Source organism: Gopherus flavomarginatus, chromosome 4 (genome assembly GCF_025201925.1).
Source record: "Gopherus flavomarginatus isolate rGopFla2 chromosome 4, rGopFla2.mat.asm, whole genome shotgun sequence".
Lineage (NCBI taxonomy): Eukaryota > Metazoa > Chordata > Testudines > Testudinidae > Gopherus > Gopherus flavomarginatus.
Window position 1 is genome coordinate 202,634,573 of NC_066620.1, and position 14,732 is coordinate 202,649,304.

Below are 14,732 nucleotides of genomic sequence, written 5' to 3' on the forward strand. Positions count from 1 at the left end.
GTTTAAAGCAAGATAGGGTGTTTTTTCTAAAGATATGCTCTAGGAATTTTTGGCAGGAAGTTCTATGGCCTGTGTTATAGTGGAGGTCAGACTAGATGATCCCTTCTGGCCCAGGAATCTGTGACTCTATTAACAGTTTCAAGAGTCCTTCAAGGGGCATTTGGAGAGTGGGGGGGGGGGGCAAATCCAATGAATATGATTATTTGGATCCATTAGATAACACATCCTAACCAACTGGGCAAGAGCTGTTGGGGCAGAGGATTACTGCAGCCCGAAGGATATCAGATTCATAGACAGAATTGCTGTCCTGGACGTCAAGGCTGCTAATGTAGACATGTACCTCAAGACAGAATTTACCCTTCAGGTTTTTCTACACTTGAAAGTTATTCTGATTAAGGCAGGATTTGAATTTAACACACAATAGCTATTCCCAAGTAACAGAGTATAGACAAGCCCTGAAGCAGCAGTAGCAATAGAGGAATAGAATTAAGTATATAATCCATGATTATCTTTTCAAATCACTTGATTTACACGCATTACCTTTTATTGCAAAACTGCCTTCCTATTAATTTATTTAAAACTGTCTCTTTTCTGTTTACAGGGGATCAGTACATCAGAGTTTTCCAGATTTTACCTTCCTAAGTGGTAACTTTGTTGGAAAGATTTTCAGATTAAAGGGAGAAATAGACCCAAACATAGCTATAGATATTAGCAACAAAGCTTCATTAGCCTTCCTGCAGAAACATTTAGGTAAGTAGTAGTATTAAAAAGTAGTTTTGTTTAAAAGGCTCAGGTGACTATTAAGTCCTATACGAATAAGCGTTAAGTCTTTATTCCTATGCATCTCTCAAACTAACCCACTATTTCCTTTGGCTAAAAATTAAAATGTGAATTATCTAAGTACTTGCTGACCTGCCTCTTGCTGAAAACGTGTGAATACTTTGATAGTTGATTTTTTTCTCTGGGTTTGTAACTTGACTGTAAAAAGTTTCTCCCAGCTGCAAGATCGGGTTAAAGTGCCTCAAGTTAGGAACATTTAAATTTTCTTCATTTTGTTCATTTCTAATTTATGAGATATGTAAATTGTTGAAGGTTTCCCCACTTCATACTTTATTTTGTTCCAACGTCTTCCAAACCAGTTTGATTTAAAAGATGAAATTGGAAAGCAATTAGCTCATTATCTAGTATTTTAATTTTAATTAATCATTTTTGCATTTGTCACCTTCAGACAGTAGTTGTTTTGGTCACATTTGTTTTGCTTCCACATTCCACAGGTCTGAAGAAAGATTTTGATCAGTGGGACGCTCTTGTAGATGGTGAAGGACATAATGTCATTCCTGGAACCAACATTGATCTACCCTCAACTCAGCCTGAATCACTAGAATGAAGAAACTGATAATACCGTGCCTTAGTAGTACCGCTGGTCAGTACTTCCAACAGCTACAGCGTTTTTCTTTCTCTTGGCAGTCTCATTGCACATTGATAAAAGAGTTGCAGGGGTTTAAATTCATACCAGCCTATAAACTTATTCTTTAAAATACTGTAATAAACTTTTGCTTTCTACCAATTACATATTAAATCAGCTATTGGATGGATGTCTGGCTCTAAATTAGGAAAGAAGCAGTGTTAACTAGTGTTTACATCAGGCAACTTTTGTTCTGGCAAGAGTTTGGGCAAAATGTTTAACCTCTCTGCTCTTCAGCATCTCCATCTTTAACATGGAGACAATGCCTAACCAGCATATCAAATGCTCTGAGCTCTCCAGCTGTACAGTGCTACATAAATACTGAAGAAAAAAAAATGAGTAGGCCTAAGTTAGCTTGACTTCAAGAATATCAAACGGGAAACCCAGATTCAGTTTCTTAAGATTCTGATCCCAAATGGAGAAATGTTGTAAAATCCATTTCCACTGGCCACCAGCACCACTGGACGCCTCCTGAGAGCAATTGTTCTTGGGAGAGTTCCTGTAAGATTTTTGGAAGTTTGGCTCTTCTTGTGAAGTTTCAGTTCCATCTGAACTGCAAACTGAAGGAAGGCTCTTTCTAGTTTTGGATTTGACCCAGAACCAAAATTGCCAGGATAGATTGGGATCTAGGAACTTTAATCACAGTCCTGCCTCCCAAAATTCAAACCAGTTTGGACTGTAGGTGCCACATATGGTATGTTTAGTAGTTATATACTTTAATAACTGATTCTGTTTTTTAGAAGCCACACTGCACATGCTTAAGCATTCCTGCCATGCTCTAAGAAACCAAAACTGCACACAAATTAGCTGAAATGTTTTCCCTCAATGAGGGACAATGGAAGATTAGTAGAATTTCTTGTCAAGATTACAAAGCACGTGGAGCACTTGGGTTGGATTTTCCAAAGCAGCTTAGTGACACGAGCACAAATCCTCTAAAAGTCAATGGGACTTGTGCACCTTCTCCATCCAGCCTTTGCCTCCTTTGTAATCATCAGTTGGGGATGAGGCTGATCCTGGAGAGAAAACTCAACTCTCAAGGCAGCACAGTCTTCATTTTTAAGAGTAATTCTTTTGTGTTTATATACATTTTCCTGCTTTGTACAAATGCCATCTCACCATATTGTGACATGCTCTATTACTATTAGGGATGCTTTTTTACATGTTATAAGAAAACTGTAGCCTAGTTCCAGGACAAGTTGCAGTTTTCTGACATTGTGCGTGCCCCTCCAATACAAATCTATGTTTTCAACCATAAACAAGCTCTTGAATTGGAATTTGCTGTACAAAGGGAAATAGAAAAGTTTATTTTTAAGCTACATTATCTCCAACTTAAAAGTGTGCTTCCTTCCCCTCAAGGGGTCATTCTGTGTCTGTTAGACCTCAGGAGCTCTCCTTTTTAATTCCCCCCAACTAAACATCTCCCCCCTCACAGAATCACTATTCTGGCAAAGGACAACTAAACTCCTTTCATCGAGCCATTAGCAGTCAGAGGAAGAGAGCTTTAAGACCATGTCTATTGCACAGATAGAGTACTGTTCCCCCTCAGCAGAGAATCTGTGGAGTGACCTAGGGTAGGCCATTAGCCCCGATGCTGTGATAAAATTTCATTTTTGAGACTGCCAGGCAGTCATTATTTGTGTTATGTACATGAGTTCTCCAGCTACATTATCACCTACTAGAGATGGTCTGTTCCCAGTTCTGCCCATGGCATTGTCACCTTCCCCTTGCTCCCACCCTGCTATTTGGCACAAGTAATTGACCCACATACTTCCTAGTCAATACCCGTTTGGTTGATATAGACTCGTAGACTCTAGGACTGGAAGGGACCTCGAGAGTTATTTAGAATGCTATAGCTACAATACCATCTGCATGATCAGCCGCTGCCCTTTCCCTTCTATCTTCTCTAGAAGGCATCATCTGACAGTTTTGTTTTCATAGGTGTGGCAAGGAGTAGCTATAGTACTCGTACGCTATGTCCACACTACAGACCTTACAGCAGCACTGCTGTACCGCTACTGCTGTGTTGCTGAAAGGTCTCCCATGAAGCCGCTCTTTGCCAGCAGGAGAGGGTGATGGGTTTGATCACAGAGACCCCCTTGGAACTGTCAACTGATGTGCTGAAACTGCCTCTGAGCCAGTTTTCCCTGATGGCTTGGGACTCCAGAACCCTGTCTTGTTGAGCCAGACACACTACCCTGCTGCAACACACCCCAAAGCTCAGACTTAACTGAAAACAGCTCAGCAGATACTCGTCTCCAGCACGCAGACACCTAGCTCCCAGTGGGATCCAAACCCCAAATAAATCTGTTTTACTCTGTCTAAAGCTTATACAGGGTAAACTCATAAATTGTCCACTCTCTATACCACTGATAGATATGCACAGCTGTTTGCTCCCTGCAAAGTATTAATCACTTAATCCCAGTTAATTAATAAACAAGTGATTTTATTAAGTATAAAAATAGGATTTAAGTGGTTTCAAGTAATAATAGAACAAAGTAAGTTACCAAGAAATATAAAACAAAAACACAAATCAAAGCCTAATACATTAGGAAACTGAATACAGGTAAATCTCACCCTTAGAGATGTTCCAATAAGCTTCTCTAATAGACTAGACTCCTTCCTAGTCTGGGCACAATCCTTTCCCCAGGCACAGTTCTTGTTAGTTTCAGCTCAGGCGGTAACTAGGGGATTTCTCATGACTGCCAGCTTCCCTTGTTCTGCTCCACCTCCTTTTATAGCATTGGCCCAAGGCCGGAATCCTTTGTCTTTCTGGGTTCCCACCCTTCCTTCTAAATGGAAAAGCACCATGGATTCCAGTATCATGTGACTGACTGTCAATGGGATTTGTGTTCCTAAATCACAATTGCATGGAAAATCTGACAGCTTTGTGGAGAATCTACCTTACCTGATTATGGCACAAAACATGTTTTCATCTTAATCTTACCAAACTTGTGAGAATTCTGACATATTACTCATAGCATGGCAGCATGCCTTTGCCTTTAAGAGAAAATGGTAATATCTAATGAAACTTGCTCTGTTCCATAGCAATTTCCACACATGCAACAGAAAAAGTTTATTTCACTCACTGTGCTTACAATTCTATTTGAAGGTTTTGTTCCTATTTGCAAAGTGAGAACAAGCAAGTCAGTACTTTTGCATACACATTTGCAGTGTTTGGAAACATTTAGAACAGTGCCAGATGTTGGAACTGGATAATGCGGGATGGATCACCCAAATTGTCCTGTTCTGTTCACTCCCTTTGCAGCATCTGGCACCGGCCACTGTTGGAAGAGGATACTGAGCTAGATGTACTGAAGGAATTCTGTGCCAAAAAATTAAAAATTCTGTGCACAATATTTTAAAATTCTGCACATTTCATTTGTGAACAAACATACATGGAGGCTCCAGCATGGCAGTGCAGAGCACAGTCCCCTGGCTGCATGGAGGTGGAAGATCACCCAGATTTGGCCACGAAGTTTACCCAACTCTGACAGTGTAGGGGCCAGGCCTGCCCCACAAACACCCCAGGGCCCTGTCCCTCCAAGTCAGGTGCACCAAACTAGTAAGCAACAGGGAGAGTGTCTCACACATGCCCAGCCCTGGCCCCCAATCCAGGTGTGGGGCAAGCAGGCTCAGTCCAGCAGGATCCAAGTGTGGAGGGGTTTAGTGTGAGGTGATCCAGGTGCAGGGTAATCTGGGTGTGGGTGGCTTGGTGGGGGATCTGGATACACCGGGGCTTGTTGAGGGGTTCTGAGTGCAAGGGGAATGGGACTCCGCAGGTGATGCTGGGGGAGTGGAGTTTAGTGTGGTGGAGGTCCAGGTGCAGCTGATTGGGCTCAAATGGGGGGGGGCACGTGGGTGCAGGGGGAAATGGGGATAGTCTGGGTGGAGGGGGTGGGGGTCTGGATGCAGGGGGGAGGACCTTGATGGCAGGGTCCAAGTGTGGGGAGTGAGGCTCAGCAGGGGCAAAAGAGGGTTCAGGTGCAGGAGGGTTCTGGATGCAGGGGATGAGGCTCAGCAGGGTGGGGGGATTCTGGGGGCAGGGGTTCTAGGTAGGGATGGGTCTGGATGTATGTGGGATGAGCAATAGGGGCAAGCAGTAAGAGGGGGTGCAGAACTTCCTGCAGTCAGTCAGGGCAAGTTTCTGGGGGGTGAGTCTGACCTGGCCCCAGCAGCACCTTGTAAGGGAAGAGGAAGTTCTGGCCTCCCCTCCTCAGCCCAGCCAGGCCTAGCAGCTGAGCCTGGCACAGGGTAGGAGCCAGCAGCTGGGGTGTGCCCAGCCCCTTCCCAAGGTGATTTACCTCTCTGCTAATTGCTCCAGGTGCCCAAACAGACATGCCTGCACTGCTGGGGAGGATTGCATGACCATTCTTTTGGCTTCCCTGTCATTTTCTGTGGGGAAGCAAAGAAATCTGCAGAGGACATGAATTCTGTATTCACGCAGTGGTGCAGCATTGCGCCAGGAGTATAGATGAACCCATTCATCTGACCCAGTATATGGCCATTCTTATGCTCTTATGTTTAACATTCCTGGGGTGCTCTGTACTTATTGGTCCTGTTTTTAAAAAGAGTGTTCATCCAACAGATTGTAGTCAATTATAGATGAAGGAAGTGTCCCTTATACACTAAAGTAATGTAGTGGAGAAATCTAAAAGATCAAAAAAGACAAGATAATGCACCAGCATCAGCTTTATTCCAGCTTGTTCCATAGTTAGCATAGTAGTATAAATGCAGAGTTCAAACTGAAGTAAATATTATTTACCATAAAGGAGGACAAAACATTCAAAGTAACTGGTGCAAAATATCCTCTAATTTTTTTTCAGGAGAGCTTTTCTAACAAAGAAATCTCAGTGTTCATCAGAAAGCCGTGTTGCACAATGTACAGCCGTTTGTATACATCTGAGTAAGCTTCATTTAAGCAAACCCAAAAACTTAAATCAAGTATAGTTCCAACAGAAATAAAGAGCGTAAGCAATCTACATATGCAAAACGTTTAACAATCTAGTTATTACAACTATTGGCGCAACAGACTAAAACATTCAATAGCAGAAACTCCACTGGTCAAGGGCTGCCCAAATTCTCACTTAAATGAAGGCAGCACAATTTTAAGAAGCTAGATGCCAGCACTATCAAAACATCCACAGCTTCCATGTAGGCATTATGTTGTCTTACACAAGTGTGAAGTGCTATTATAGAAATATGGCATACAAGTTAGACATTATTTGCTCAGCTGCTTGAAAACCATGCTCAAAATACTTCTACAATGTATAACTCCGTAATCTCAGGAAAGTCATGTTCATAAGACTTTGCTTCTCCAATACGTGAGTGAACTAGAAGCCTTACTCGGTGGCATTTTCAGGACTGCTGGACAACGTATATGGATCAACCATTACATCTGAGCTGCAACTAGCCCTTTTTTCTAGGAAAAGAGGAAAAAGAAAGACAGAGGTAAGAATAGGACCATGAAGATCCAAAAATATACTTACACAGTAACAGTCACTAAAGAGTGTGAGCTGTATGTTTTTTGGTAGTCTGAAAGACTGTAGTACAATTTCAGACCAACTTTGTCTACCTCATGGTCCTGTACTAAGTCTACCCCAACAATTACACGATTGAAAGACTCTTGTGTACAATGAATTAATTACGGCAGCTGGAACTTTAGTCAAAGGAGAAGTGATTCAGCTGGACGCAAGCGTGCAATGTTTACAAGACAGTCTCCACTTGTGTTGTATTGTTCAGTTTAAGAGCTAACCTGTTTCACCTGCAGATGGAACATGATAGTCATAGTAGATATTTTAAAATGTAGTTTAAGATAGTGTTTTATTGATAAAACGTTGATTCTGGTAACGTACAGTTTGTAGCAGACATTCAGATACTGTGACATTCTGCGGATAGATCAGTTTGTATCTGAAGGTTTTTTAAAGTTAAAAAAGTCATTAACAGGACTGAGTGGAAGGGAATCAGCCACCATTTGCAGACTTATACACATTTGACTTTAAGATATCCTGATTAGAGCTTGTTTGCTCTCTCATGCACACGCACAATTTTTTTTGTAAACACAGAAAAACTATTAATAGAACATTACAGTTACAAAGTCAAGCACTCGAGAGTCAGGAAATGCCAGCATGATGGTTACCTGTGCACTCCTTGTGCATATGCATTCCGACGGTCTAATTACATGATAACAGGACCTTTGCTTCATTCTATGCACAGGATGGATTGTGCTCAAGGATCAGATATTCAATATTTTATTCTTATATAATGCACACTATTCATACCCTGCTCTGAAGACAGGATTATTAATTACTCTGTGGCACTCTCGGGGAGGTGGTAATATCCCCATTTTACACATGGAAAGTTGAGACAGAGAGTAAGGTCAAAGGTATCAGCTAGTTTTGGGTGCCCTCGGCCACCTAGGATCTGATTTTTCAGAATACTTAGCATTATATAGTACTCTACAAGTCGAAAGCACAGCTCCTATTGAGCATTCACATCTCCTACTGAAATCAACACATGAGAAACCACGACCTCAATTTGGGCACCCAGAAAATGAGGACCACAATTAGTGACTGCCTGTGGAAAGTTTGGTTTAAGAGCATCCCAGTGTAACCCCAGCATCACATAGGAACTCTACGGCACAGGCAAAGATAGAATCTGGTTCTTCAGGGTAGCATTCACTTCCCTCGATCACCAAACTCACTTTCTCTTCCTGCAATGCACTGCTTCATTCACTACACACCTTTCAACTTCTGCAACAAATAATGCAGGACCTTACAGACAACACAGTCTCCTTTACCACACAATCCTAATTTATCCCCACAGCAAGACCATCCTGTACACTGAATGAGGCAAAGGACCCATAGAAAAAATAATCTGTGATCATGTAATTAAAGACCGTCAGAATGCATATGCACAAGGGGGCCAAATTAAGGTTGCACCTTAATCATGGCATTTCCTCACTCTTGGGGGCTTGACAGTGCAGCCTCAATTTTTTCAATGTAGTTGTGTGTGTAATTTCTTGGGTTTTCAGAAAAACAAACAAAAAAAAAAGTAGAAATGCCTTCACATGGCATGTGACACATCTAGGTGTCAATAAGCAGTGTTGGAACCTTTCAGTCCACCACAGATCTCTGTCACTTGAACTAATGGAGTGCCTGATAGCAGCAGTAGGTTGCCATCCTCTATGTGTACATTACAGTACTGAAAAAAAGAATCCTGGCAATAAACTAGACAAACTTAAGTAAACCAGTGCTAGTTGTAGGAAGGTCTATTATACACTTTTGACTCAAATGCGAAAAGCAGATTATCTAATAGCTTTTTCAGGCACTGTAAAACAGCAGGAAGGAAGTATCACCAGCTAAGGTTTTTATTTCTAGTATCAGTCTACAGCAGGCCTGCACAACTCGTAAAGTGGTGAGGGCCACATTATTCCAAAGAAAACAGTGAGAGCCGAAACCCCCCAGCCCCGAGGAAACACTCCCCCCCCCACCGGCCCAGCAGAAACATTCCGCCCCAGCACCGCCCAGCCCTGCAGAAACAAACCCACATTTCCCAGTGCCGCCCCACCAAAACAGCTGTGGGCCAAAAAGGAAGGTTGGGGGTGGGGAGGTGATACTTGATTTTAAAATCAGCTAGGGACTCCCAGTTGAAGAGCTGGCTGGGAGCCCTCAGGGTCAAATTAAAGGGCCCGGGGTTCCAGCAGCTGCGGGAACCTGGAGCTTTGTGGGGCTGGGGCAGGGATTTAAAGGGCCCAGAGCTCCTGCTGCTGAGGGAAGCCCGAGCCCTTTAAATCCCAGCCCCAGCACATCCGCTGGAGCCGCCGCCAGGATTCAAAGGGCTCTGGGCTGCCCGTGGCGGTGGGAAGTCCTGAGCCCTTTAAATCTCAGCCATGGCCGAGAATCTCTGCAGGCAGCTCAGAGCCCTTTGAATCCCGTCCACAGCTGGCAGGGCCGGCTTTAGGAAGTGCGTGGCCCAATTCGAACATTTTCAGTGGGTCCCTGGCAGGGATGACTGAAAGGAAAAAAAAATGTAAAAAAAAAAGCCTTTCATTTCTTAGCAACCGGTTCCCTATAAAAAGTTCTGCCATAGTATGTATTTTTTTGTAGCAATAGGGTTACCATACGTCCGTATTTTCCTCCTAGATGGCGATTTAAGATCCGAAAAGCCTGACATGTCCGGGAAAGTACAGATGTATGTTAACTCTACCTAAAGTTCTTTTTTAAAAAGATGTGTCTGAACTAAGAGTGAGCTCCGCCACTCCCTGAGGGTGTGCTAGAGTGCACATGTGGGTCCCAGCTGCTCCCTACCCACCTCATTGAAGCAAGTGTGCAGGGTTACTTCCCTGGGAACTACAGGGCACCAGTGGACATGGTGGAGGTGGGGGGGAGGTGGCTGGAGGTGGGGTCTGGCTGCAGGCTGGGCAAGGGGTGTGGGATGGGCTGGCTGGCTTCAGGCAGGGCCACAGGGGGAGTGTGGCATGGGTTGGCAGGCTGGAGACAAAGGAGTGCAGGACTGGCTGGCTTCAGGCAGGGGGGTGTGGCAAGGGTTGGCTGGAGATAGGGAAGGGGGTGCAGGGCTGGCTGGAGACAGGGGTTGGTGCAGGGCTGAAGGCAAGGCAGGGGGTGAGGGGCTGGCTGTGGGCAGCGGGTGCAGGGCTGGCTGCACACAGGAACTGGTGCAGGCAGGGCAGGAGGTGCAGCAGGGGTTGGCTGTGGGCAACTGGTGCAGGAACAGGGGGTACAGCCCATCCTGTACGGTGAGTGCCCCCTCCTCATGCCTCCCCCACCAGGATAGCAGTAGCAGCCTGTGGCTCAGGAGCTGTTTAAAGGGCCTGGGGCTCCCCTGCTTCCACTGCCCAAGCCCTGGAGAAGTGGTGGGGCTCCAGGGGCTATTTAAAGGACCAGGGCAGCAAAGGCATCTGGAGACACACCCACCCCCCCCGCTACCTCAGGGCTCTGGGGGCTATTTAAAGAGCCTGCGGCTCCCCTGCTTCTACCACTCCAGCCCTGTAAATAGCCGAGGGAGTCCTGGGGAAGCAGTGTGGCTTCAGCGACTATTTAAGGACCGGGGCGGCAGAGGCAGCTGGAGCCCCGGCCCTTTAAATAGCCCTCAGAGCCCTCCGCTACCCCAGGGCCCAGGGCTCCCCTTCTTCTACCACTCCAGCCCTTTAAATAGACACGGGAACCCTGGGGAAGTGGTGGGGCTCCGGTGGCTATTTAAAGGGCAGGGGCAGTAAAAGCAACGGGAACCCTGGACTTTTTAAATAGCCCCCAAAGCCCCACAGCCCTACCCCAGGGTTCCAGCAGTGGTGCTCTGGTGGCAATTTAAAGGGCAGGGGAGCCACAGGCCTTTTAAACTGCCCCCTGCGGAAGCTGGGCCACCCCACTACAGTGCATTGGCCTTTGCCGGTACACCGTACTGCGGCTTGGGCATGTGGCCCTCTTAGGGGCGGGCTGATTCAGGGGAATTGGTTGAATCGGCCTAAAGCCGGCCCTGGGGCTGAGATTTAAAGGGCTCTGGGCTCTCTGCGGCTGGGGGCAGCCCAGAGCCCTTTGAATCCCGGCTGTGGCTGAGATTTAAAGAGCTCTGAGCTCGCGGCTGCCTGCAGCTCAGAGCCTTTTGAATTTCTGTCGCGACTGAGATTTAAAGAGCTCTGGGCTCCCCACCGCTGCGGGCAGCTCAGAGCCCTATGAATCCAGGTCCCGGCTGAGATTTAAATGGCTGTGGGCTCCCCGCCGCTGCAGGCAGCCCAGAGCCCTATGAATCCCGGCCGTGGCTGAGATTTGAATGGCTCTGGGCTCCCCACCGGTGCGGGCAGCCCAGGGCCTTTTGAATCCCGGCCACTGGGATTTAAAAGAGCTCTGAGCTCCCTGCCGCTGCGGGCAGCCCAGAGCCTTTTGAATTTCTGTCGTGGCTGAGATTTAAAGCGCTCTGGGCTCCCTGCCGCTGCAGGCAGCCCAGAGCCCTATGAATCCCGGCCGCGGCCGAGATTTATATGGCTCTGGGCTCCCCACCGGTGCGGGCAGCCCAGAGCCTTTTAAATCCCGGCCACTGGGATTTAAAAGAGCTCTGAGCTCCCTGCCGCTGCGGGCAGCCCAGAGCCTTTTGAATCCCGCCGCCGCCGCACAGTGAGCCTCTGCGGGCCACATGTTGTGCAGGCCTGGTCTACAGGTTGGCAAGTTAAACCCCATCATCTCAGAAAAAAAACAGAACATAAGTTTTCTTGTACTTTTTTTTTTATAAGAACAAACAAAAATAAGAGAAGAGCTACAGAGACCACATGCCTCAGGTGATCAGTAATGGATACAAAGACTTTCATGTGACAGTCACTACCACTTTACAAAATTTGAGGGCCTACAAGACCTGACTTGGTGATCACAGTTCAGTTCTCCAAGTGGAAAAGTACTGAAGAGATGAGCCACAATTGGTACAACTCAGCAGAAAGGCCAAGGATTTGACCAGGCATGAAAACACAACTATTATTTTCCCTCAGGGATAGTCCTTCCAGACAAGGCAATATGGGGAGTCTTGCACTGTTACTGCCTGTGCTGTATCTGCTAGTGAAGAACCCAAAAAATTATTCTATTGTTACTGGTTAATCCAATTGCATTTTACAGCTGGAAATTATTCTGTTTATAATAAACTAGAATATCATGCTTTTAGCCTTTTGAAGCAAAAGACAGGTACTTAACATCCAACTAACAATGAACTCTTCATATGGCATGAGTTTAGAAAGTAAAATTTAAGTTCTACCTTTCAACTCTGAGCCCTCCGCTGATAACTTGCACTCCTTATCTGCCTAAAACAAACAAAACAGGTTCTGTTGAAACGGACAAAAGCGCAACTGCTGAAAGATTTCTTGTATCTGCATCTGATTTTAAAAATAGACTCATTTTTACATTAACATTCAGGTATTCACTCATGTTCAGCTATGAAAATTATTTTCGCTATCTCAACCCACTAGAACTTGTTTTGTGTCCATCTTATTTCTTCAAGTCAGGCTTCTGTTGCAGGAATGAAGAAGAAGAAAATTGATTCCACCACTTTCTTTATAATAATCAGCATCTGTGACAAATGACTCTGGCATAATTCAAGATTAGGTTCCTGGACGTAATGCCATAACAGCACTGTCCTCAAAGCAAACTACAAATGCAAGTCCTCTTTAAGATCAATTCTATTACTAAATAGTTATGAAATATTTCACATTGTTCCTTGTGCAATGTTTCTTTAAGTTCTTTGTTAGCACTATATTGTCAGAACTGATGCACCAATAGCATTATTCAAAACTGCCAAGTCTGACAGCAATAAGCAGCTTTCTGCACTTGCTGACATTTCTTCTGCCTAAGACTGTTTATTCACTTTCAATATCACCTGTTTTCTGGAACTGGATTTCACACAACCCAAAACAATATTCCTAATCAAAATAACTAGCTGAGTGCTAGCCAGTTACACCCCACTCTTCGGGTTTTAAAAAAGGAGGGCCGCAGAGGTCACGTAGACACTACAGTGTATCAGGCAGTTTGATGAACTTTAACATTCAGATTTTCCAGATAAAGATTGGATGGGTGTGGGTGTCATCCCTCATGGTCACACAAAGAATACAACTCATAATTCTAGACACTCGATATTTTATCTCCACTAGGTTTCCCCCAATATTTACCAAGAACTATAACACCGTACCTCATATGGACTCTTAGTCACTTCAGGAATGCCATTCCAAACATTCTCAGGATTCACTATCTCCTCATGACCAGTAGAGAGATTCAAAACCTGTACAGATAAGACATTAACCTTAGTCTAGCAGGCATTACCCGTTATACAGAACACAACACAACACATTAATGGAAAAAAGTCCACAACTGGCATATCATGTAAAACACTAAGCAGATAATCCCTGTAAAATGAAAGGGAGAAAAGAGTATATAGTGTTCGGTTCCTGGTTTAGACATTTATTCGTCTAAAGCGTATAATTAGATATCTGCAGCTACTCTTCAAAACCATTCAAAAATCAAACTAGGAACAAAGATTGAATAGAAAGTTCTTTAAAACCTTTACACTGGCACCTCCTGGCATCCACTTACCAAGTGAATTTCCATTAAGTCAATCTCCCAACACGAGGCAACTGTAACTATGTATTCTAGAAGTCCAAAAGCAGCAAGCAATGCTAGCTACAGTAAAACCTCAGTTACACTGAGAATGGAGGTCATTTGTGTTTGTAACTCTGAAAAAAACGTTATGGTTCTTTCAAAAGTTTACAACTGAACATTGACTTAATACAGCTTTGAAGCTTTTCTATGCAGAGGAAAAATGCTGCTTTCCCTTTATTTTTTAGTAGTTTGCGTTTAACCCAGTACTGCACTGTATTTGCTATGGTTTTTTTGTTTTGGTCTCTGCTGCAGCCTGATTCTGTATTTCCAGTGCCAAAAGAGGTGTGTGGCTGACTGATCAGTTCCTAACATTGGTGTTTGTAACTCTGAGGTTCTACTGTACCTGTTTTAATCTCTGTAACTGGAACCTCTCTAGTAATCTGAGTCTGGAGAACATGGGATGCATGTGGAGCAACCAAAGCATTTCTAATATACTTTGAATCTTTTCTACACATGGAGAGCTTTGAAGTCCTACTCACCTTGGTGCCCTCATCAGATATCTCCAAAATTCGAGCCTCACACCACTTCAGACATGTCCACACCATACATTTGGAGCCAACAGCAAATCCCTCTAGATTACAGGCACGCTCACTTTGCTCTACAAGATTTGAAATGTCACCAAAATTTGCTGTAATAGTTTTAGACTTGATTAAAAACTGTCAATGTATTTAGCTGCCTGTCTGCCTGCAGCCTTTTCCATCTCTGTTTACAGGTAAGAAACTACTCCTATTTGTCAGAGTTAGTAATGGACAAATTTTACAGGAGACATTTGCAGTGCTAACTCATTACTAAAACCCAGGAATTGAAGAGATTTTAAGGGTGGAACAAATCTAAATCAAGAGTGTCTCATGGACCACAACACTGTGTTCATATATTATTTCTTTAGCAACTATAACACTTTTTATGCACCTTACCTCACAGTCCTCATTTCCCAATCCCCTCCCATCTAATCTTAAAATGTAGACTTAACATTACAATTAATTTCTTTTCCAAAACACACCCCAAGTCAAATATTTTATGCAGAATTTAGCTTAATTTTGCATGTGCAATTGATTTTTTTTAAACAAAATGTTACTGTGCTTTACAGTTTGAGTCTATAGTTGTTTAAAATAATTAAAGGT

The 14,732-nt window shown here is 44.2% G+C and overlaps 2 protein-coding genes across 7 annotated transcripts in view; one reads left to right on the forward strand and one right to left on the reverse strand.

The window, feature by feature from the left end:
• Positions 1-1,595, forward strand: part of PLA2G7 (phospholipase A2 group VII) — a 35,665-nt gene extending 34,070 nt beyond the window's left edge. For all 3 annotated transcript variants that reach the window (XM_050950888.1, XM_050950890.1, XM_050950889.1), the window contains 2 exons: positions 602-750; positions 1,275-1,595. In XM_050950888.1, the coding sequence (XP_050806845.1) occupies positions 602-750; positions 1,275-1,387 (262 nt within the window). In that variant the 3' untranslated portion in view covers positions 1,388-1,595. The remainder of the gene's footprint in view (positions 1-601; positions 751-1,274) is intronic.
• Positions 1,596-6,141: 4,546 nt separating this feature from the next.
• LOC127049581 (mitochondrial uncoupling protein 4-like) overlaps positions 6,142-14,732 on the reverse strand; it is a 75,678-nt gene continuing 67,087 nt past the window's right edge. The window contains exons 2-5 of one of the 4 annotated variants that reach the window (XM_050950509.1): positions 14,091-14,209; positions 13,145-13,234; positions 12,218-12,263; positions 6,142-6,884 (exon numbers count right to left, since the gene is read on the reverse strand). In XM_050950509.1, the coding sequence (XP_050806466.1) occupies positions 6,805-6,884; positions 12,218-12,263; positions 13,145-13,234; positions 14,091-14,209 (335 nt within the window). In that variant the 3' untranslated portion in view covers positions 6,142-6,804. The remainder of the gene's footprint in view (positions 6,885-12,217; positions 12,264-13,144; positions 13,235-14,090; positions 14,210-14,732) is intronic. The other 3 variants (XM_050950511.1, XM_050950510.1, XR_007774013.1) reach the window with 3 other exon arrangements.